The 23,137-nt window shown below is 46.4% G+C and overlaps 1 protein-coding gene across 1 annotated transcript in view; it reads right to left on the bottom strand.

The window, feature by feature from the left end:
- Positions 1–1,308: 1,308 nt before the first annotated feature.
- Positions 1,309–23,137, bottom strand: part of KCNJ3 (potassium inwardly rectifying channel subfamily J member 3) — a 55,765-nt gene continuing 33,936 nt past the window's right edge. The window contains exon 3 of the mRNA XM_037398318.1: positions 1,309–5,640. Within this exon, the coding sequence (XP_037254215.1) occupies positions 5,057–5,640 (584 nt within the window). The 3' untranslated portion in view covers positions 1,309–5,056. The remainder of the gene's footprint in view (positions 5,641–23,137) is intronic.

A 23,137-nucleotide genomic window follows, 5' to 3' on the forward strand; every position in this document is an offset into this window, starting at 1 on the left:
ATGAGAACGTATTTCCTCTTGAGCTCGTATACCAGGGATGCTTCTCTCTCCTTGTCACCCGTCCTCCCTGGCAGACATGTTTCCTAGGTAGGTATTTAAAACCTACCTCCAGTTTCATTGTCCTATCTCCCAGTAAATACCGCAAACTCACTTGTTTCAGCCACGGCTGAGGAGATGAGCTCAAACGCATTCTGCGCCTGATGCTGCGGGGTGACTGATACAGCCCCACGTGGCGTGTCTCCATTCTGCCACACGTGGTAACTCAATTACACCAAGCGCAGTTTGCAGCCCAATTACACCTCAGCTTGCAGCGGTTTTAACACAGGGAGCAACAGGATGGCTCCTCAATTCCCCAAGGATGCTCCTTGCAAGCCAGGATCTCCGCTAGCTGATACAGGTATTCCTGGGTGACCCCAGTTATGCTGTACCAAGGGATGTGGAAATAACCCCAAGAATAAAACTCTGAGCAGAAACCAGGTGTGTAGGCAAAGAAACCTCCAACTTTTACTATCTCATCACTTCTAACCGTATGGAAAAAAAAAAATACAGGGGCGATTTATGGTGGACCAGCAATATAAGGTCAGGACTCAGAGCAAGGCGAGTGGTTAACGGGTTAAAAAATAATGTGGTTATGCTCTAGTAACCTTCACCCAGCAGCCTCTTGGGGGGAAGAAGTTAAAACCTCAACTCTCAACACACACCTTTTGTCATCCTTTTATTGTGTTAGAACAGAACATATGTTGCTCACCCTCAGAGGTGATGCCCAGCCACTAACAGGACAATTTATAGTAAAAAGCAGAGAGGAAGGTCTGGTCTCCTAATGGGGAGAGATTTGATAGCCTCTATTGATTTCTGGAGAATTAATTCCTGGGGCTGGATGGGGGAGGTAATGATAAAAATTCCCAGTTCTCTATGCAAGGGGAAGGAGAGCTCCCCAGCTGCTGTGCTACAGACGAAATAGTGTTTCATAAATTCAGGTAAAGTTCAAAAATTCAGCAGGAGATGGGCACATCGGGGCTGCCCGTGGGTGTTCTGCACGTACCTCAGGCTCTGCTCTCAGCTGTCCTTCAGGAAGGAGCTGGCGGACTCCTGACTCGGTGTTTCTGGGCTGGGCTCGGCCAGACCACCTCCAAGGACCCTGAAAACGCAGCTCAGCTAAACTCAGGTTTTATTTCTGCTGCTTTTAAGATCAGTCAAGAGCTTGGCCATTTGCATACACTAAATGTGAAATCAGGAGCCCTTAAACAGCTTGAATACAAAGTCATTTATTAAAGTGATAAAAAGTGGACAGGACAAAAGACAAACACATTTAAACCAAACAATTTTTGAAAGTTTAATATAGCTTTAGATAAAACTGAGCTTGCAGTATTAATGAATACAAGAGTTTGTTATTTTGTATAATTCAAATAAACTTGTACATTTATACAGTTATAGACTGCATGCCAGAAAATGCATTTAGTTTATTCTAATCTGAATATGTACAATTTACAATATAATTCAAGCATAAATTCAGCAGTAGAGAACACAGACCGGCTGTGCAATCAGTTACTTTGTCTTAGCACAAGCGTTAGGGCTGGGCTAAAATATCAATTAGGGGGGGAAAAAACTGGCCACACCAATAAAAATGAAATATTAACCAGAAGTAACTTCCTAAAATAAATAACTAAAGGAAGTTATCATCCACATTTGTACTTTCACTCTTATTAATGAGACACATACATTGTCATCTTAACATATGTAACACACCGCAATACAAGCCACAAGCCTCAGAAATCTTGCACCCATCAAGGATGGGTGCATATTTTGATTTTAAAAAATCAAACTTTTCAGTTAATCGTAACTTAGTATTTTCTATGGCATTACTTTAATAAAAGCCAGGCTACTTCTCCAGGGTTTCACACACTTTTGCATGTTTTATACAAGCTACTGAGTAAGCTGCAGCTGCTCAGACTGCCAGCTACAGCACTTTGCCCTGTCACCTATTTTAAGTTCAATCTGTAGAACACATTCACACTGCTCGTACTTAATTCACTCTTGTACACAGACTCAATCCAAAGTTTCCCAAACAAAAACGCCACTTGGCTCTCCCGAAGGCAGGACTTTGCAGCTGCTGAGCAGCCACCTGCCCCACGCCAGGCACGAGAAGTCCAGCACCTTCCCTGCAGCTCTTGGGAGGGAAGATGCTGGTGGCCCCAGGGCACGGCTGGTGAAACAGCATTGCTCCTAGGCTGGGGGCACGGCACATTTACTTTTCCATAAAGAAAAGTCAACAGGACCATGAGCCACCCCCCATGCTGATGGCAGGAGAACTCAGCAAAGATGGGGAACCCCCCAAGGGACCCCCACCTTGCACCTGCACTTCCCTACCAGAGCCACAAAAATGCAGGCAGCACAGGGCAAGATATGGAGTGCAGCAGAATAGAAAGAAAAGGAAAGGGAAGGGAAAAAGGAGAGGAAAGGGGAGAGGAGAAGGAGAAGGAGAAAGGGAAGAAGAAGGAGGAGAGAGAAGGAGAAGGAGAAGGAGAAAAAGGAGAAGGAGAGGATATTTTCAGTTGGAAGGGATCTACAGTGACCACCTAGTTCAAGTACAGTGTCACAAGAGCGCAGCCGGTTGGCTGGGTCACACTCCGGCAGCATCCCGGCGAGGAGGCAGTGGTCCCCCATCCACCCCAAACAAACCAAAGGAGGTTTGAGGAGAGGTCAAGCTGCTGGAGACCATTCTTTCAAAACCAGAGCAATCTGCTCAAGCCTATTGGCAAGACTCATCACTCGGCTGTGCCGCTGGCCAAATGTTTACCACGCCAATTAATGTTCTGGCTCTCTGGTTTGGACTTGGTGGCATTTTTACTGTTGACTTGTACATGGCTATTTTTGCTGTCAGTCAAGGACTGGTAGAAGAGTTACGTGTGGTACAAAAGTCTGCAGTATTTTACAAGACAACCTGAGGAAGTGTTAGCAAAGAGGGGAAAAGAAGTCCGGATTTTATCTTGCCACATCAGCAATCCACTCACCGCATGTGTAGAGCACTGGATTGGCGCACATAGGGAGCAATGCATGACCTTCCCTTCAACAATAACGTGCGGAGAATTGAAGTATAGACAAAGGTGTAAAAAGCATGCAATGCCACTCAAAAATCATGATAAACAATGAAAAGAAACTTTGGAAGTTAGTATAAAGTCCTTGGGTGTGCAACTGACCAGTCATACATTGCAACTTCCAGTGAAAGCCCTGAGCCACAGCGGTGTCCGAGCCAACCCTCCAGCTGTGCTGTTTCTAAGTTCTTATTCCATGCCAGCGTTTATAACAAAACCATTTTTTTTTCCTCAAAGATTGCCATATCTGTTGTTATTAGTCATGTATCAAGCACCAACATTCGTGCAGGATGGTCCAGAGCCCACGAGTCAGAAGTGCCCATCCATGACTGAAGCTATGCATGCATCTCCTGACCCACACGTGTCCATGCCTGGGACCACGTGGCTGTGGTCTCAAGGGTTTTACATGCAGACAATATCATGCAGAGTCCTTTTCCTGGTCGCTGTTGGTGGTGGCTTTCGTACCCAGCTCTCTGTCAATGCTGCTCATCACTCCATCTCGCCTAGACCTCCTCCTCCTCCAAGAAGGAGCCTCTGGGAAGCCATCGTGACCTGGCCCCCAAATACAGACCCCAGACTAGAAGTGTCCCTGGGCATCGCAGCAGCCTCCAGCTTTTTGTGGAGGGTCCAGAGCAGTGCGGGATGCTCCAGCACCGCAAGCCATGACGATAGGGGCACCCGCACAACACCCAGCCCTCCTGGCTCGACCCCGCTGGAGCAAAACCAGATGGATAAAGGAAAACCCAAACACAAGCACAGAAGGATATCAAACCAAACATTTATACAAAGTATTACTCATTTTGAAACCCACAGGGTCAACTTCAGTTAAGAACATCTTTAAACATCATTTTCACCATAGCAAAAGCAGTAAGGAGTGATGCCACCGGCAGCGCAGCCAGCAGCAGGTGTGTCCTGTGCCCACCCAGGCTTGGGACTTGCCGCAACTTCGCACAGCTCCGGCTGCAAGGTCATGGCTCACGCAACCATCATCTGCATCGCTACCGGCCCAACTGGGCCGTCAAAGCAAGAGGGAGTGAAATCCGGGCACTGCGGAATTAGGGGGAATGATGACTCTGCCTTGGGATGCAGTTCATCAGGAATAAATGCCTGCTTGGCTTCATGGAGACATTCAGCTGTTTTGATGTTTAGCTATTCTATCAACATGAGAAATCAAGCACGTCCTGCTTATTTATAATGTTTTTCTGGCACATATATTATAAATCACAAATATTTTTAAAAATTTTTACTAACTGTATCTAAAGTGTGAATTTTATTCCTTTATTTACGGTTCTGCCGAGGCTTATTAGTACAAGTTTCTTCTCTAAACAATGCCTTATGAAATACATTTAGATTTTTTTCCAGTAGCCTAGATGCAGGAAAAGAAACCCCAAGAAAATGCTAAAGCAAAATAGAAACCAGCAGTTAATTTAAGGCTAGCAGATTTGATGTTCAGAATTAACGAATACACCTTCTTTTAAGAAAAAAGACATGCACCATAACTACTTTGTTGAACAAAACGTCACAATCCACATCAGGAAAAAAAACCCAAACCCAAAACATTTTCAAATGAAATTATAACTTACCCTGAAAGTTACCCACTTGCATGTTTTACCTACTACTTACTCTTAAGAAATACAGGGAAAGGAATGCCCCTTTCCATATTTTTCAGAATATACAGTATAAATATAGTAGGAGTCATGCCATAATACTATATGCAAAAATTGCACACTATTATTGCATGCATGTTGTGATACTACATGCCAACGAACATCAGCTCGCCGATCATCCCGTTGTTCATACTTACAGCACAGCCACCGCTACAGAGGGGATGCTCCTGCCTCCCGGCGCACCGGGGACCACAGAGTTCAGCACACCTACGGCTGGTGGAGGGCCAGCTCTCCTGCCCACCCTGCCCTTGCCAGTAGCAGTTCAAGCTCTAAACGATAGCTAGAAGTCCTGGCGGGTTATGTAAATCGATCAGAATTCATTTTTCTCAGTTTGGGTGGAAGGTTCCCTTCCATCCTGCCGCCGCCCGACAGCTTCTGAAGCTTGGGCGGCAGGTCAGCCACCGACTGGCTGATGGGATCTGACATCATCTTTGTGGTTTTAGACACCAGTTTCTCCTCCGAATTCCCAGGGACCGAGCTGATCCGCTGGAGTTTCATGGGCAAATCTCCCATGCTGTAGGCCTTCTCAGAGGTGGTGGAACTCATCCTGAGGAGTTTTTTTGGGAAGTCTTCCCTCCCAGTTATTTTCTGCAGTTTTGAAGGTAGTTTTGTGCCAACTTCATCGAGACCATCCAGGCACTCCACCGAGTTATTCCTTTCTTTGCTGTTGCTCACCGCGGGTGCTATCAAAGGAGAGGACATCAGCAGCATCTCCTCCTGCTCCTTCACACTGTATGGTGGGGTGGGGACCTCAAACGTCGCGTGGAACTGGGAGTAATCGACTTTAAAGAACCCCTCTTCCAAGGAGATAACAGGGAAGAAACGATGACCCCAGAGCACCTCATCCTCGGTATAGGATGTCCTGGCTTGGCACGTCATCCCTGCAATGAGCAAAGGAGAAAAACTCACCAGCGGGGTCAACTGCAGATGCACGTACATCTTAAGGGTTTTTTTGAATGTTTCAATGAAATATATTCTATGTTTTTAAATGTATAAAAGAAAAGGCATTTGCATGCCTACCATTTACATACAGTAGCTATTAAATTGTCATTCTCAAGGTGAAAGGAGCCAACAATAGAGGAAGGAGTGTAACTGAATAATTCACAGCTGCTATTACGGGCACTTTTGAAGGTTCTGCTGACAAAGGGAAATACAGGGCTAACTGATAACCCCGGTATTAAATTAGCAAGAGCTTCTAATTGTAATGTAAAGATGGATCTGTCAGGATCTTAAAAGTATTACTGAGTTATTCTGTATTTTCATCACATTGACGAATGCGCACAAAACCAGCCCCTACGCTTTATGCATTCCAACCCACCAGCGAGCTGTAGGTATGTCCTACGAAATACATTTATCCCTTTTTAAAGGCTTCACCAGCAATCTGCTCACAGATCCATCGCTTCCAGGCTGAGATCCAAGCTTCAAAAAATTAGCAGGGAAGATGAAATATGACTAAGAGACTGCCCTTCCTCCACCACCTCCAACCACAGAGAAAAGTCCTCCCCCCCGATTACCCAGACTTGGCCATCCCAGTGACCCATCGGACCTTGGAAACCAGAGGGGAATGATGATGGTGGATTGCTGGAGGCTTCTAGAAGAAATCCTGCTGCTGCTATTTTTTTTTTTAATGGTATCTGTAGCAATCTGTAAACAGAAATATCCTGCCATTTTATCCTAGTATATAAACTGGAAATATGACATTTGGTTTTCAGGAAGCCAAATCTACCTCTGCAAACACATCCTCTGCTTAGCTGGCAAGAACGCCTTTAAGTTGAGAGAAAATTAAAAGAAACCTTGGAAGGCACAAGACAAAAAAAATGGCAGGGCTGTAGCGAGGGGGAGCGGGGGATGGATATGTGCCTGGTGACATACAGCCGGGAAATTAAAATTTTATTACACTTCATGCTACTGCTTATGGAATCAAAGTTTTAGTTCTGCATAGCGATTTCCACTGCTAATACAGCTGGGTGTATAACAAGACGTAACACTCAGTTTTCTGTTTTCTCTCTTAGGAGATGAATACAACCCTGGGTTTGGCTGCACTGGCCGCACTGCCACCAGCTGGGCAGGCACCTCTCCTGAGCTCCCACCTGCAGAAGCACACCCCGGGACCACGCAATCCATCCCAAGACCATGCAACCCACCTCAAGACCACACAACCCATCCCGAGACCACGCAACCCACCTCAGGACCGCACAACACCCCCCCCCGCAACACCACCATCTCAAGCCTCACCAGGACAGAAATTCATCATTTATGATGTACTCTCAGCCGGTCACCATGTGTTTCAGTTGTGTTTACTAAGTGAAGTGGAAGCAATCACATACCTAATGGGTTTAGAAAAAAACCTGCAATTTTTAGAAGAATGGTAATTAGAGTGAGTACTGCTTCCATCTGTGTCCTTTCCTCTACAGCTGTTCGTTCGCCGTACCTTCGTACCTTCGCTGCGAAAGCCCAGACCTTTCCCCTCTGCTTCTTCAGACCTGACCTCTGAGGGCGACCTCATTAGCGAACGAATGCATCTAATAATGCATGCAAATAGCGCAAGCTGCGTTTGGAATTGGGTCTACAGTGCCTGTGAAGCAGATGGCTGGTTAACTCCGGTGACCTATGCTTTAGGTAACAAATTGCTTAAAATGCAAATCACTCTGTACAGGAAAGTTGGTAGCTGTCGACCTTGCTGCGCCGCAGGCTTTGCTGCGGAGGGTGACCCGCGCCTCTGGCATGACCACTGGGCTCCTGTGCTCCCATGGGAATACTGCTGGCGTGGCTACCCCAGCCATGGCAGCGCTGCTCTGCAGGGAGATGGCTGCTGGGTGGAAATCCCTTGTACAGCTTTTCCTTTGCATTGGCAACACACCAAAAAAAAAAAATAATTAAGCTTTATCATAAAAGGTGGCTATCAAAATGCCATGGGGGGGTGTAACAAGGGGTGTGAGGAGAAAAACAATGCTGCCGGGGCTTGGGGAAGGGGAGCAGTGCGCAAAACCTGCATCCACATCCCCATCAGCCTCCCCATCTGCATCCGCACCTGCAGGAGCCCCCATGGCCAATGCTGCACAGCCAGGGCAGTGCTGTGTACGGAACCACCGCCGGCCAGGTCAGGCTCTCACATTGCTGCCAGCTGCAGGGCTGCAGGGCTGTTTCTGCCTCCTGATCTACTTCCCGAACCTGCTGCTGCCAGTAGTCTTTCAAAGGAGGAATTTTATACCTGCTTCCTATCGAAGAATGTATTAGCTGGATCTCAGGAAAATCAGCTTCACATTTTCTTCCACTGATGTAACCCTTTGTAAGCTCACTGGAGAGATAAATATTCACAGGTATATAATTTTTCTTTAAAATCAATTTATCTTACTCACTAACAAACCCGAGGGTGCAAATTATTTAACAGCCTCTCAGGATGAACAGCAGCAACTAATATGCTTGTCATTACAGGGAATACCTGCCATGCCAGGCAGACGATGCTAACAGGTGCTAACATGCTCTGATAAGCCCTTAGACAAGAAATCAATTCTCAGGTTTTCTTCCAGCTCTTCTGCATTTCCCAGCTCTTCCTTCCCTTTCCGTTTTCTCGGCAAAGCCTCAGACTCCCAGCTACAAGCTCTGCAACGCCTTTCTGCTATTACACGCTCCGAGCAGCCAGCTCACAACGGCCCCTGCTGTAACCATCTCCTTTGTATTATTACAGCAATAACAACAGAGTTGCATAAGGCACTTGATGACCGGAGCCATTATCCATGTCCTTGCGCAGAACGAGCATCAGCCCTTTGCAAGTGTCCTTACACATGGCTCGTGCTCCCAGTCAGGGCATTTCCAGCTGGCAGCAGCACACAGACCGGCACAGTCCTGGGGCTGCCAGCCAGCCCAGGAACAGCGCGTACATCCCGCACTGGGAGCATCCCATCTCCCTTGGGCATACATAACCCGTTACGTTGCTTCTCACAGCACGGGTGAAGCTAACCACGGCCGAGGCAGGTTCAGACATCACGCGCAGCATCAGCATGGCGCGGGAAACACATCGCCCACAGCTCGCCTGGCCCCATGCTTGCACCAAGACCTGCCTCTTCAGCAGGCTGCTTGGACGGGAAAGCACCACACCAAAAATCCACGGGTATTTCTGCATTTTCCCATAGGAAAAACAGGAGTACCTGGGTGCAAGCCACCACTGACAGCCCTTCTTGAAAACTACCTCAGGATTATTTTCCAATTATTTATGCCCAGGTAAATACAGGCTTTTTATTTTAATGCAGATGTAGTTTCTTTCTGACCTGTAAATAAGATGCATAAAGCAGGAGGCAGCTGGCAGCCGTGCAGGGCTGCACCAAGGTGCAGGCAGGTGCGGGGTCGGGCTGCTGATGGACACCTACAGTGGGACAGCACACTGCGGTGGGCATGGCTCAGCCCAGCAGCCTCTAGCACAGCATTATATCAGGATGTATATATATATATAATATATCAGGATATATTATATATATCCATTAATATCAGGCCAGTAAGTTGTCTTCTCCTTCTCTTGGTACAAAAAGCTTTTTGGGGTTTTTTGTATTTTTTTTCTCTTTCCCTATGAAGTTATCCATCAGCAGGGTACACAGCCAGCAGATCCTTTGATGCCTTCGTCACGCTAATGAGCCTGTTAAAATTTTACCAACTTGTCTATATTATTAATATTCATTTACAGTATAAATTTTAAACTCTCGTTTGGAAGCAAACACACTGTATGCAGTGCATATCATTAAAAAGCCATCCATTTGTCAAAGTAAAAGGTTTCCATGCATTTTGTTCATCACTCCTAACACATGGTTCCATCACGACGTGCTCTCCAGAGCTGTTAATAGCTGGTGACAGCAAGGCACATTAGCAAAACTCTGCCTGCATACAAATCACAACAACACACCTGAAAAAGAGGTACGCTGATGCATATATTCCAGCATAAAACCCAAAGAAAATGTCCAATAAACCCCTCTCTATTATTTAAAAACAGAGGCTGCAAAAACATTCCCTATGTCCAAGGGAAGCGATTTCCATCCAGGAGCACTGCTCACAAGGGGGTAAGTGATGCTCTTCTGTCTGAATACCCCCTGCTTTCACAAAACTCACTCCTGTGCATTTGGGACCACCCCTACCCAGATCATCTCTGGCTGTTTCCAGGAATTGTATTCCTTCTGCAGGAACCAGGAGCTGACTCTGTTTCCAAAGTATTATGAATAATGAGCTTTAAGAAAGGCAAGAGCAAAGTTTTGGGACCATCTCCTCAAAGGCAGAGGCTGAAATGGTGTAAGAGAGAGCTTCAGTATTACACATTTTTAGAAATTTTGCTACCGATTAAACTCAGTCATTTACAGCCACCTGTAGTGATCCAGCATCCTTCTGCAGAGTCCGGCACATAATGCCACAGTCCATTACACAGGAAAATCCCAGCCATGCATATTTAGGAAAATTTCCCATTAACCTCCTTAAATAATGTGCAGTGGAGCAGCTCTGGAGGATGAGCACAGGTTGAACTGATACATTTCTCTCCTTAAGTTTGATATGAAAATAACTTTTAAATTTTATTTTTTTTAATAATTATGCCTTCTCCTTTCAGCATCTGCTCTATTTGAAGGAAGTGCTATCACTGGGGGAAAAAAAAGCAGCATCTATCTGTCATATCAAAAGTTATTAGTTACAAGTTGTTATTTCTAATGAGGTATTTCTAATGAGGTTTTAGAGCCCTAGCTGAGCTGAAAAAATGGATGCAATTATCCCACCCTCAGCCAAGCAGCAGACTATTTAAGCTTCTGTTTTTCTCTGTCTCTGGCAGGTTTAGACTCGACACCCCATTTCCAGGAAACACCAATGAGAAACAGGGTTGTGCAAATACTCAGACACAGCTGACGGGGACCGGGGCTCCCAGCATGCTCGCTCAATAAACGTGTAACACTGAGAAGGCTCGGTGCCATTGGGATGATGCTGGGGTCGGAATTCCCCAGCATCTGAATTTCTAGTAATTCACTTAACAATCTCAATAGCTTCTAGCTTTGCTACTAGAAAAGGCCAGTTCCCTGGGAAGGTGAAGGCATCCCAAAGGGCAACGGCTGTTGCCACCAAACCCATCAAAAATCCAGCGTCATCTTGCAGCACCCAAAGTCCCGTCCCATGTATGCTGGCCACGATGTCCCCATCGCTGGGATTGGGTTGTGATGGGCACTGCACACCCTGCTGAAGTTATTTGACACAGCTGGATGTGGACAACCTGTCCTTCATCCCCAGGCTGGGCTCTGTAAGCCTGAGCTCAGCTACAGGCTGGATGGGGCTGGGAGCAGCCTGGGCTGGGGGGTGTCCCTGCCCGGGGCAGGGGGTGGGAACTGGGTGGGCTTTAAGGTCCCTTCCAGCTCAAACTGTTCTGTGATTCCATGAAACAGTCACCACTGTGGTTAGTCCTGGCTCTAGACATCTAGATGGATCCTGAAGTACCCAGGTACACGGTCCCTCCTGAAGCAGCCAACGATGACAATACAGCACATCCCAGTGCTGCGACTCGCTGTCAGCACAGCTGAGAGCTGCCACCCCCAATTAATAAGGGGGCAGATGAAGGACAAAAAAATCTGTAAATAAATGCTTTGGCTAATTCTATCCTATAATAACCCTCAAATTATTTCTAAATTTCTAAAGTACCCAGATGGAGCTGGCTGTATTCAGGCGATTTCTAGAACTCATAATATACTGTCTTGAAAAAAACAGAAGCGTGCTGTTATTTATATGGCCCTCTTACATTTTATTACAGAAGTTGGCTGATAGCTGACAAATCATAGATCATTAATAAGCTTTTAACAGCCCCCCTGTGAAAGCCTTCGGAAGCAATTTAGGCATACAAAGGTCACACGGCTCTCTTCTCTCTCCAAGGGAATGCCAGAGATTTCACCTTAAATCTTTTTGTGCTTCTGGGCTGCAGTGTGCTGGCCAAGAGCTGGGCGCAGGGACACCAGGAGGTGTCCTTCTTAACACGGAAACATGGAAAACTTAATCTGAGCCAGTTGGGGACAGAGATAATTATTTTGGCATTACGACGACTCAACAGCACATCGTCCCAAAAGCACCAAAAAGGGCATCTTGGCATCCCACTCACCAGGACTGGTGCAAAGAGAAATCCTCAAGGAGAAGTTATTGGCAAAAATACACAAATATGTTTGCATTTTGTCAGATTTTTTTTCTTTTTACTTATTCAGAGCTTATGCCCTGCACGTTACAATGCCTGGAGCTGAGCCGGGTCCGAGAAGCTGCCTGCGCAGCCGGGTGGCTCTTCCCTTCACCAACTTCACTGCACGCTGGCGGGGTGCTGATCTCCCTTAAACCTGCAGGTTACCTGTAAAGCCTCAAAAACACGTGTTAAAAATGGATCAGCCAGCAATGTTATACCAGTTACTAAGAATTAAGCTCATTTACAACTGTGGTCTATGGCCCATGAAGGCAAGAGTAAAGCTTGATGTGAGACTCGATATAAAAACACACCACCCTCATCCCACACTCCTGCAGGATTAAGGAAAGATTTACCGCTGTAGAAAAAAGGAGATGCATTATTTCCACAGAAATCTCTCCTCTTCCAGGACTGTAGAGAAAATACAGGCAGAGAAGCTGAATGGGTTGATCACATTTAGCTAAGTAACAGCGTGCTATCCTGATGTTAACACCTGGCCCCTGCACCAGCCGGTATCTGACATGCCAATAGATGTCGAGTTCTGTGAAAAGCCAGAAAATGGGCACCTGAAACGGGAGGTCAGAAACCAGACTCGGAGTGATGGATGTTCCCAAAGCTCCTCCTCTCCACGTTCACTGCCACATTATATTTTAATGTAAGTTAAAATGACAAGCTGTACTGTGCATGGCTGAGAAATGTACAGCCTGATGGAAGAGTTTCTAAGCAGACAGAAAGCGTGGTGTCTAAACTCTAACACTTACCATTTGGAAAGAACAGCTATTTTTGGCATTAACGTTTTCCCATCAGAATTTCAGGGGGTATTTTTTTTTATTGAATAGTTTGAAGTGCAATAAAACTTTCTGTCAAATTTGTGGTTGTCAGCCTCTGCCGCTGTCTGCTGTCAACGCCTGCTTTAATGCACCGGTGCTTTTGCAGCTTGCCTTTCTTTAGTGGAAGGGAGATGGCCAGCTACCTTGCATCTATCCATTTAATGCGCCTGATTACTGTTAAAGTAATGTTTCAGTAAAAAAATCCCTTTTATTAAAGAGCAAAAAAAATACAGCTTCTCCTGCAATGCAAGAGACAAAAAGAGTCTTAAAGGTAACAACTATAAAAAGGTGCTCTATGAATCCAGGAAAATGTAAGTATGTGAATTCCAAGCCCTGCCTGCAGCTGTGAGGGGATGCTTCAGGTGGTGGGATGCAGGCAGTGCACTGCACTCCCAAGAGCCAACGGATCTGCTGCCCATTTTGCTCTGCATGCTCACCTCTGGTTTCCTAGATCATGGCACAACCAGGTCCTAGGATGAGACACCAAGCAAAGTGGTGGCCCTCTGCATATAGCTCCACAAGAGCCACGTCCTTGAGAGCTAGAAATTGCCCCAGTACAAGGAGGCCAGAGATTAAACAAGTGAAATGTGCATGCAAACGGGAACCAAGAGAGCAGAGCGGCTCAAGGATCGCAACACACACATCCGTGCAAGAGTCAGACATCAGTCTTATGCTAAACGTTTTAATTTCTCATTGCACTGAATAGCGAACCCAGGCTTCTGCTCTGCTACTCAATTTAGACACGTTGTTTATGCACCGGCACTATAAATACCTCCTGGTTTATTCAGACTGTGCTGTTCTCCCAGGAGCTATCTTGACACTTAAAAAATAGCGCTGACAACAAAGGTATTTTTCTTATCAGCCGGTCCTCTTCTCAGGGCAATTTTTAATCACTCAGACACACATAGTTTTCTGACATCTTGCAGAGAGTTTGCCTTGATGCTTACCAGGACCACAGCTACCCAACATCAGCACAAATTACAGCAGGTTTTGAAAATGTCATAAAACCAGCATGTAAACGCAAGGCACCGCTGCATGTATTAATACGGTTCCTGTGTAAAGGAACGCAACAGGCTGCTGTTCAGGAGAGCTAACCTCCCCTATCGTATTAGCCACTTACGAAAGAAAAGGAGAGGGGAAAAAAAAAAAAAAAGGCAGCCTTCAGCACTGCCCTCCTGTGCTCAGCCCGCAGACCTCTGCAGCAGTATTTTCCATTCTTTTGAAAAAAACAGAGCCAGAAGTTCAGCTATCTGAACCAAACTGCCTAATGCATATTTAATGCAGCGACAGGAATTTATACTATCTGAGAATCTGGCCTGGTATTTTTATTCTCTCTCTCTCTTTTTTTTCCAACCCAAACCCCCATATTATTCTGAAAGACTCCCATCCTTTCCTTTCTACCTATGTGCACGAGTGCGTCAGGGCTGATTCCAGCCCCTTCAGCTCCTTTCTTCGAGCAGATTTTTTTTGCAGAGCCATCTGCCACATTCCTGGTTTTGCATCATTTCCCTCCTACCGGGATGTTATTGAATAAGCAGCCGCAGCACCAAAATGGAAGCATTTAATTCCCTGCTCCATGCAGCTCTCTGCTAGGGTGCATCGTGAGCGCTGCTGGCATCGGGCATGGGCAGGGGGAAAGGGACAGAGGGAAGAAAGGAGAACAGTAAGTGGGGAGAGGCAATGCACCCATTCCCAGTGGATGGGGCTGTTTCCAGGATGCTCCTACACAGAGCTAGGGATGTTTATGAAGTGGTACTACGACAAAGAGCTGCCCCTTCATGCCCTGACAAAGTGCTGCAGATGCTCTCCAGAGCTCCCGTCCAGCCTCAAGTATTCTGTAATTTTTACTGATAACACAGTCCTATGATAACTTTCCTCATGCTACTAGCTGTCAATATTTTCAAAACCTTGGAGCAGACAGAGGAGGCTCACCAGGGAGCTGAGTGGCTGGGGGCAGTGCCGGGAGGTCGGGATGCCCTCACCCACCTCCGCAGCCCCAGCCTGGGCACCACACACCCCATAAACGTGGGAAATTCTGCACGGCTGCGTGCATGCTGCAGCTGGCAAGGGGGCATCTTCAATAATCCTGCAACTCTTTCCAGCTCTGGGCTCGGCCAGTTATTGTAAAGTAAGTGTTTCGGTTAACATTAGTCTATGCGTAACTCCTATCATAGGGGAAATAATTTCTAAAAATAAAAAGGAACACTTACCTGAAAATGCACGTTTCAACATAATGCGATAATGGAACTTCCCCACCGTGATGACACTTTTCTTGTATGGAAAATATGACAGAAATACGTACAAAACACAATTTTGTCATGAATTAGACTTCCCGTAAGGAAAGGCAGCCCCCCTGGGACCTCCCCCAGACCCAGCTCCCCGGCCGCTGGTGGCAGCAGCACTGTGCCGGGTCCTACATGCCGAAGTCCCTTTGTCACCAGGCTCAGGGCTGATCTGCCACAGGTGCTGCAGCACCAGCCTGCGCAGGGACAGTTTAAACGGGGTTTTGCTGCAGAGGTGAACGGCTGTGGAACCTGAGCGTGCTCTTCCACATGTACACGGAGACCCACCACCCAAGTGGCATCTGGAGAAGCCTCGTGGCAAGCCCCGGCTGCCGTGGCCACAACCATGGCCATGCCAGAGGGCAGGGATGAAGCCACAGCTCTTCTCTTGTAACTGCACGTCTGCTCCATCCATTTGATTTAAAAGCAAGAAGTTCTCAATTACCCTGAATTAATATCAGAATATTGTTGTTTAGTATCAGAAGTGATTTCCCTTAACCCCGAGACTGCCCGAATCACCTCCTCTCCTTGCCATCTCACAGGAGAGCCCAGGGTAGCTGCCTCTGTGCTGGATTTCTCTTCAAATTGCAAGTACAGTTTTTCAGTAAGAATTAAAAAGCTGGTTTCTGCAATTAATGGAGTTTGGGCTCCAAAATACAGCCCAAAATGCAGTGGTTTTATTTGCAGCACAAGGTAACTGTCCATTGGAGATGCTGGGGAAGAGACACGAGAAGAAAGAACTGTTGTGTTAAATGAGAAGAAAATTGTTTGTGGTCAGAGGATGCCTCAGGAACATATGGCTACCATGAAACCTGAGAGGAACCTACCCATCAGTCAGTTAGAAAAGGAAAAAAGAAGAAGAAAAAAAAAAATACATTTAAAATAAATTCTGCTCTTCGAATGAGAATATTTTAATTATGAGGCAAGAAACACAAACCCAGACCTCAACCCTTCCCCTTGAATACACGATTTCTCCAGCAGCCCCATGCCTCTCCAAACACCCACCCAGCCATATGCTGCTCAGCACCAAAATAGAGCACTTTAATCTTCAGGGTTTTGGCAGACCTAAAAAAAAAAAAAAAAAAGCCTGAAGATTTTAGAGACTGCCTTTCTGGGATGGAAAACCTATTTCTCTTCATACTGAAAAGTACCGTTTGCTGGTGCAATACAATACGGCCCCACAGTCGGGGCATTTTCAGGCTCTGAGTTACATGGATGTGTCCCAGCTGCTGCCCTGCAGAGAGGAGGGAGACCTGCTGCAGCACCGGCTCCTCCTGCCCAGCTCCCCTGCCGGCATCCACGGCACGGGAAAGGCTCTCAGGGGATGGCTGAGAGACTTATTTAATTACACCATAAACCTGGCAGCCAATTTTTAAGCTGAAAATAATGTGCCATTTGGTATGAACTGTATCAATAGAAGGGTGAAATGCGGCACAGAGCTGTGTTTGGAAATAAACTTTCCTTATTTAGTGTTGCTGGTCTAATGTATGTATTAATCTGTCAAGTATCTTTGCAACACTAAACATTTTGAGGCAATCAATTCATCAGCTGCTTCAAACAAACCTGCTCCTGTACCACCATGACTCCTGCTCCTGGCCCGTGGCTGCCTCGAACAGAGAATTCAGGGTGAGACACCCCCATACAGACCGTGAGCCTCCCAAGAAAGAGAGGAAATCTCACCTACCACCCTCTCTCGGTGTACTAGCATTTAAAAATAATATTATAGAATTTAATTAAAAAAGCGATCACCAGCTGCCCTGGCACTCCTATGTACCCCACAGGTGCCTCAGGGTTAGACCCAGGGGTGATGGGGGTACTCAGCTGGTGGAAACCAGGGGACAGTTGCCAAACAGGGGATATGGGGGACAGATGACCTCCCGCTTTGGGAGAGGGGCTGCCTACGGCAAACCCACCGCATATACCTGGAGAATGGGACTGCCTAGTGCTGGCAACCCCAGCAACCCCGAAACCGTTTCTGGGGACTATTCTGTTCCCTTCTGATACAGGCAACTTCTGACGCTGTGTCTAAACCAGCTTTCCCAGCTGCAGCTCTTTCACCTGCACCCCAGAGCGCCCGTCTTGCACTTGAAACATTCACAGTTCCAGGCTCCACCACCAGCACCTCCCAGCCTGGTACAGCTTCTGTCATGTATTTAAAATTATATGAACAGTGCTTAACACAAGATCCCTTGAACTAAACATAGCATTTGCTGCACAGTCTTCGGGTTTAGCTGACAAACATTTCTTGCAAACATGTCAGGCACACGGAATTTCCTAGGGAAGAGATGCATCAGTTCTGTCAGTGCTGGGGGAAATGACTGTCAGGCTGGACTCTGGGCTGTAAAAGCCTCTTCAGGGAACCAGACACACCTTGCTGCACCATATATATAAATAAATTACATATATATATATATATATATGTAAATTACACACACATATATATATATACACACACACATATATACACATATATACCAATATATATTTAGAAAGCAAGTTATGCTCTTCAGCATAGTGCTGAATGCCCCTTGGCAGGAGAGCAGCCTTCCAGGTTGCTACAGGGACCCAACCACCAGCACCAATTATCTGTACTGTCCTGCCATGTCAGGAATTACACTTAAATTTACAGCAGAGCCACAAGAGCAACATTATTTGCACAGCTTTTCAGAGGCGATCCATGAGAAGAGCATCTGTGCCTTTGCTGGGAGAAATGGGATGCTTCTGCGGGAGAAGCCAACGCCCAGCCAGGTGCCCCCCCAAAATACGCAGTTTTAAATAGTGCTCTTAGTCCCGGCAGCTCCCACAGAAAATAAACACAGCTGCGTGAAGACAAGTGGGAAACCAGGCAGTATAGCCTTGCAAACACACAGTTGTTCATTAGGCTTCGTTTCCTGACAGCAATTTCAGGTTTTCACGACAACTGTATCTCTATATAGGTCCAGAAATGCCCCTGAGGTTTCAAAATGATCACGAAAACACCTTACAAATCAGGATTTTCTCATCTTTATGCAGTAATTTTTTGATGGTATTGTTGCAGGTAGTTCCTGGAATATGTATGAGCGTATCCACCTAACCCAGCACGGATTTACATTTTGGGAGGCAATGAACATTCACCCCAGGGTTCCCTCCCTCCCCGGCGCGTCGTACGCGCTTCACCACAGGTTCCATACAAACCTGACACAAATCTGCCGTGCTCCCTTTGATCAGGACGTTTCACTTCTTGTTTTCAGTCAGATGCTACATCTCTCAGGTGTTAGTGAGGCGGCAAAACGATGTTCTCCCTTGTACTTCCAGCGCAAATCCCTCTACCTAAGTGTAAAGAGGCGAAAACGACCACGCACACCACTGCCTGCCTCTGCGATCAGCCATGCATGCTCTGCTCAGCCCGACCAGGTGGGAACACTGCTGAAATATAAAGTTGAAATGGCAATATTTTTTGATTTTTTATTTTAAATTTTAATATTTAGAAAAGGATGTCCTTTAGCACGAATCACCGGGAACGTAATGGCTTTGATATTGCCAAGAGCCATGACTGAGCCCCAGGCACCCGGTGGGACATAGCTGGGTTTTGTCCTTCCCACCTGAGCAGTCCCTGCGCACAAAGAGCAGTGAAATCAGTCACCCATCACCTTGGGCTTCCAGCCTTCAGGGACGCAGAACACCACCATGCTGGTCCCTGCCCAAGGACAGTCGCTAAGCCCTGGCCTGGGTTCATAACGAGTCGTTGTGAACTTCAAGGCAGAGAGGATGGAAGATAAAAGATGCCTTTCTTGGAAAAACCATGGAACTACTTCACTTCCCCCTCACCCCTCAGAAGAAGCGTGCAGAGCTTTGTAGCTACGATGACATAGATGCTGGCGACGTGAAACCACGCACCATGTTATCTTAATAACAACAATTTTAAAATGGACCCAGCACAGAGAGATTAACATTGTCTTGTCTCCGATGCCCATGGCACAGCTTCGGCAGCCTCAGACGAAAGCCCAGAAGAGCTCGAGTGGTGGGCTGAAGCCCTCCAGCTGGTGAGTGGTGGGATTGGCCCTCCACCCACGCAGGGGTGCTCTGCAACTTCAGCCCTGGGCTCCTCCTTACAAACAAGAGACCCCGCTACCCCTTTTACCCAAGGACGTAGCAGTGGGAGTGTTAACCTGAGGAGTGAGCAGGAGGACACCACAAGGTACGGTCCTGGCCACGGTCCCCACAGGAGCCAGTGAAGAGCATTCCACTGCTATGCGCCAGCAGTCCCAGAGGATGAGCTGTTAGAGGTGTTTTATCTGGGTGGTTTGGAGGCAGGCTTAGACTGGAGCTTTCGACACATGACCATCCCTGGAGGTATTCAGAAGATGTGCAGCTGCAATGCATAGGGACCTGGTTTAGTGGTGGGCTTGGCAGTACTGGGTTAACAGTTGGACTCGATGATCTTAATGAGCTTTTCCAAACTATCTGATTCTATAAACAGTTTTAGGACAAAAAAAGAAGCTAAAAGGGACAGCTCACCTTCAGTATTTCTGCCCAGAGATGCCTGGTCTGTCCTTCTCCATCCCCTCCTGTACCAGCCATCCCACCCTCTGCATGGAGCTCCCCACAGGACCCACCCATAACCCCTTCCTTGGGGACCACGGGGGTATGCAGGCCTCATGGCCCCCTGGAAAGGTGAGTTTTCCCTCAGCAGAGCTTCAACTTCTCTGTCCTCCTGGAGAAGCCGTGGTGGAAGCTGACTGGTGGTAGGGTGAAGGACCCGAAGAGATACAGGGACCACCTGGCAGCTTTCTTCCCTCTGAATTAATGTACCGGGTCAAGGTCTCAATGGCACATGTCAAGAAGATGTCAAGAAGCCTTACCACTCGTAACCAATAAATAGTGGGTCTTTCCACAGACTGGAGATGTGACAATCAGCCTCCCAACCCAAGGTCTCCCCTTCCTACGCGGTGAGCAGGGCACCTCAGCGTTACCTACAGAGCTCCTGCTCCGCTAAACCCACGCTTCCCTGCGGACAAAGTTCCAAAAAAGCATCTTCATGTATTCAGCAACTCCACATTTTTTTTCTTCCCCTTTGGTAATATATTTGACTGATCTCTACAGATTTCACAGGTGCATTCACATCACCAGGTGCACAACATTTCAGAGCAGATCCTTCATTTGCCACGTCATCAAACCTCTCCCATATTAAAATAAAAATAAAAATCTCAAAATAAACCAGGGCCAACATTTCCTGATGCAAAGGCAGGAAAGGCAGATAAGGCTTGGAGTTATTGAATGCCATTTTCTTCGTATGGCCTCATCTTCCATTATGGTTTATATACAAAGCATCAAGAAGATAATATAGCAGAAAATAATTTCCTGCGGCGTGCACAGGAGTGAGACTATTACAGCAGTCAGTGAAGGTTAATTAGTGACTATATATATTGCAATGTGATGTCATGCAGCGTACTCCTTATTTCCATGTGCACCCCAGGAGAATAAACAAGCCACAACTCAAAGCTGTACTGTACAAATAGCCATATGCCTATGAGGAGTTTCTAATTTTATATACAAACACTCTTCCTTACATTCGGATCGCACTGGTATTAACTCTCAACAGGCTGGTTTAAAATCCTGTAAGTCTGGGCCCTTTTTGACATTTCTGGGAAAATCGTTGAGTTTTCTTTCTGAAAATTTCAAAAGTGAGTCAGTATTTTTGACATTTCCTTGTGAATTTTGTATGGTATTCTTTTTCACTTCCAATCCTAAATGCCAGTGTATGGCTTTCTTTCCAGGAAAAGACCTGTTGGGCGGCAGAGGTGCCTCCGCACATTCATACAGTCCGAAGCCGAAGGAGTTAACAAGAAGTGCTTTGAGCTGTTTAGGTGGATCACCACCAAAGACCTGATCAAATTCAAGACCAGCATTCACCAGTTTCCAGCACTTGCCCAGCTTTAGGTTAAATGTGAAAAATGAAGTAAATCCAAGAAAGTAATAAGAAAACCTTTGATGTACACTTAAAATCTAGCAAGCATGACAGAGCTGAAGACTCTTCCCAATTCAAAGAATTGCTAAATATTTCTCAAAATATGCTGGTGGAATGGGTTGACTCCTTGGGGACAAGCACCTGCCAAGCCACCAAGGGAAGGCGGCGTGTTGGCTTTGCCCACGGCTGCAGGAGAGACCTGTCTGGGCAAGGGTGAGATGGAGAGGTTGAGGAGGAGGGCAAGAGATCGAGATGGATGGGCAAGAGAATGGAGGAGAAGAGAAGAAGGAGGAGAAGGAGGAAGAGGAGGAGGAAGAGGAGGAGAAGGATGTGGGAGAGGATGTGGAGGAGGAGAGGCTGCCAGAAAGTACTCAGTTCACCAATAAGTGCTCTGGAAAACCACCACCACCATGAAGCACTCTACGGAAAACCACCTCTCCTTCACCCCCCACCCCAATTTCTCCCTTTCATGATATCACTGTGTTCAGAAATTCAAGATGGCACAAACACTGCCAGGACTGTGTGAATTATCATTCTTTGCTATAGAAAAGTCATTTAAAGGTGGTATAGATTTTTCTTCTGAGACATACAGCTTTTTAACCCATGGAACGACACAACCAAATGTGCCAAATTACAACCGCCCTACTCCCATGTCCAAGTGGGGCCCCACAACCTTGGGCCAGCACTGCGGCACGTGGTCGTTCTCCTCGTTCCACATACTTCCAGCTGCTCCAGTCTTTCCTCAGAGCCCGTTTGATACCCACAGATTTGCAGGGCATTGATTAGCCCCCCCAGACACTGCTTTTCAATGCAGCAGCAGCAATGCTATGCCAAAATGAATCAGATTTCCAACAGAGACATTATAAAAAAAAATACAATGTAAATATTCTGAATTATTAGGTGAAAAAGGGTGAGTTACAGCAAAACCGAAGCCTCTTCTCCTACTTTGAACTCCGCATGCTGGAGCCAGTGAAGATGGACACTCCACTGCAGTTTTGAAGGCTGGGGACCTGCTGCTGAGATCACAGCTAATCCCTCTTACACAGCCCGCCAAGCGGTGCCTGCGCTCCCCGCATGCACGGCAGCAGGACAGAGGGGCTGGCACTCACCTCCTTCCCTTAGCAAGGCAAAGAACACAGCACTTTTATGGCAAAATTCAGTGATTTTTGTGAAAAACAAGACCAGAAAGAAATTAACAAAACCATTCAATAAATACACCATTTATCAAGAGTAATTTAAAGCTAAGTGAACCAAGAAGAACGTTGCTGTTTGTTAGCCTGGCACCATGCACGTATAAAACTGCAAACTGCCCTTTTGGTTAAATGCCGCAGCCAGGAAACACAGTGTTAGCCTCAGACTAGAAAAGCTGATCTTATAATCCCAGACTGAGTTACAGCAAGAACATTTTTCTAGTGATATCCTGAGCATCGGGAGGAAGGAAGGAAAGAGCGTGATGCACACACCCCCCAAGGGCAGCTGCTTCCAACCTGGCACCGTGCTTGGAGAGCTAACCAAGATTTCACTTCAGGAAAAGATAAATCTGATTTACCTATATTTTGGGGATTTATGCTTGGAGCCCGGAGGCTGAAGTAGGGAAAACTTAACTCTGACAATAAACACTGTGAATAATGTTGCCCTTGACACAATTCTTCCTCCATCCCTCCAAGGACAAACAACCCAGGCCATGCAGGTGGACTGCTACAGCAGCTGAGGTACAGCCTTTAGCAGACCAATAAACTTGTTTATCTAGTCCAATTTGCAGCTGCATTATTGTTAGGAAAACGTAACTTTCCAGGTTTAATAAAGATACGCATTTTAATGAATAATCAGTCTCCAGATAGATAATGAAGCAAGTGGTACTTGCAGATCCGACTCCCATTTTTCCCCACCTCTTCCTTACTGTAATTTTTTCCTGTATTAAAAGTCATGTACAGCAACTTTAGAAACACAAAGTATAGCCAACAGAAGAAAGAAGTATATAATTCCAAGGACAAATACCCAGACTGACACTCTCCCTGGTAACTGCTGAGGACAAACCTTCAGTCTCAGAGGGTCTTTAGTGAACACAAGGAAGAGGGGCTTGGGGAAGAAGTAGAGGAGTTCGAAGAGCCTGAAGGTGACGCCTGCACCCATATTCCTCTGACC

This window comes from Falco rusticolus, chromosome 8 (genome assembly GCF_015220075.1).
Source record: "Falco rusticolus isolate bFalRus1 chromosome 8, bFalRus1.pri, whole genome shotgun sequence".
NCBI classification, from domain to species: domain Eukaryota; kingdom Metazoa; phylum Chordata; class Aves; order Falconiformes; family Falconidae; genus Falco; species Falco rusticolus.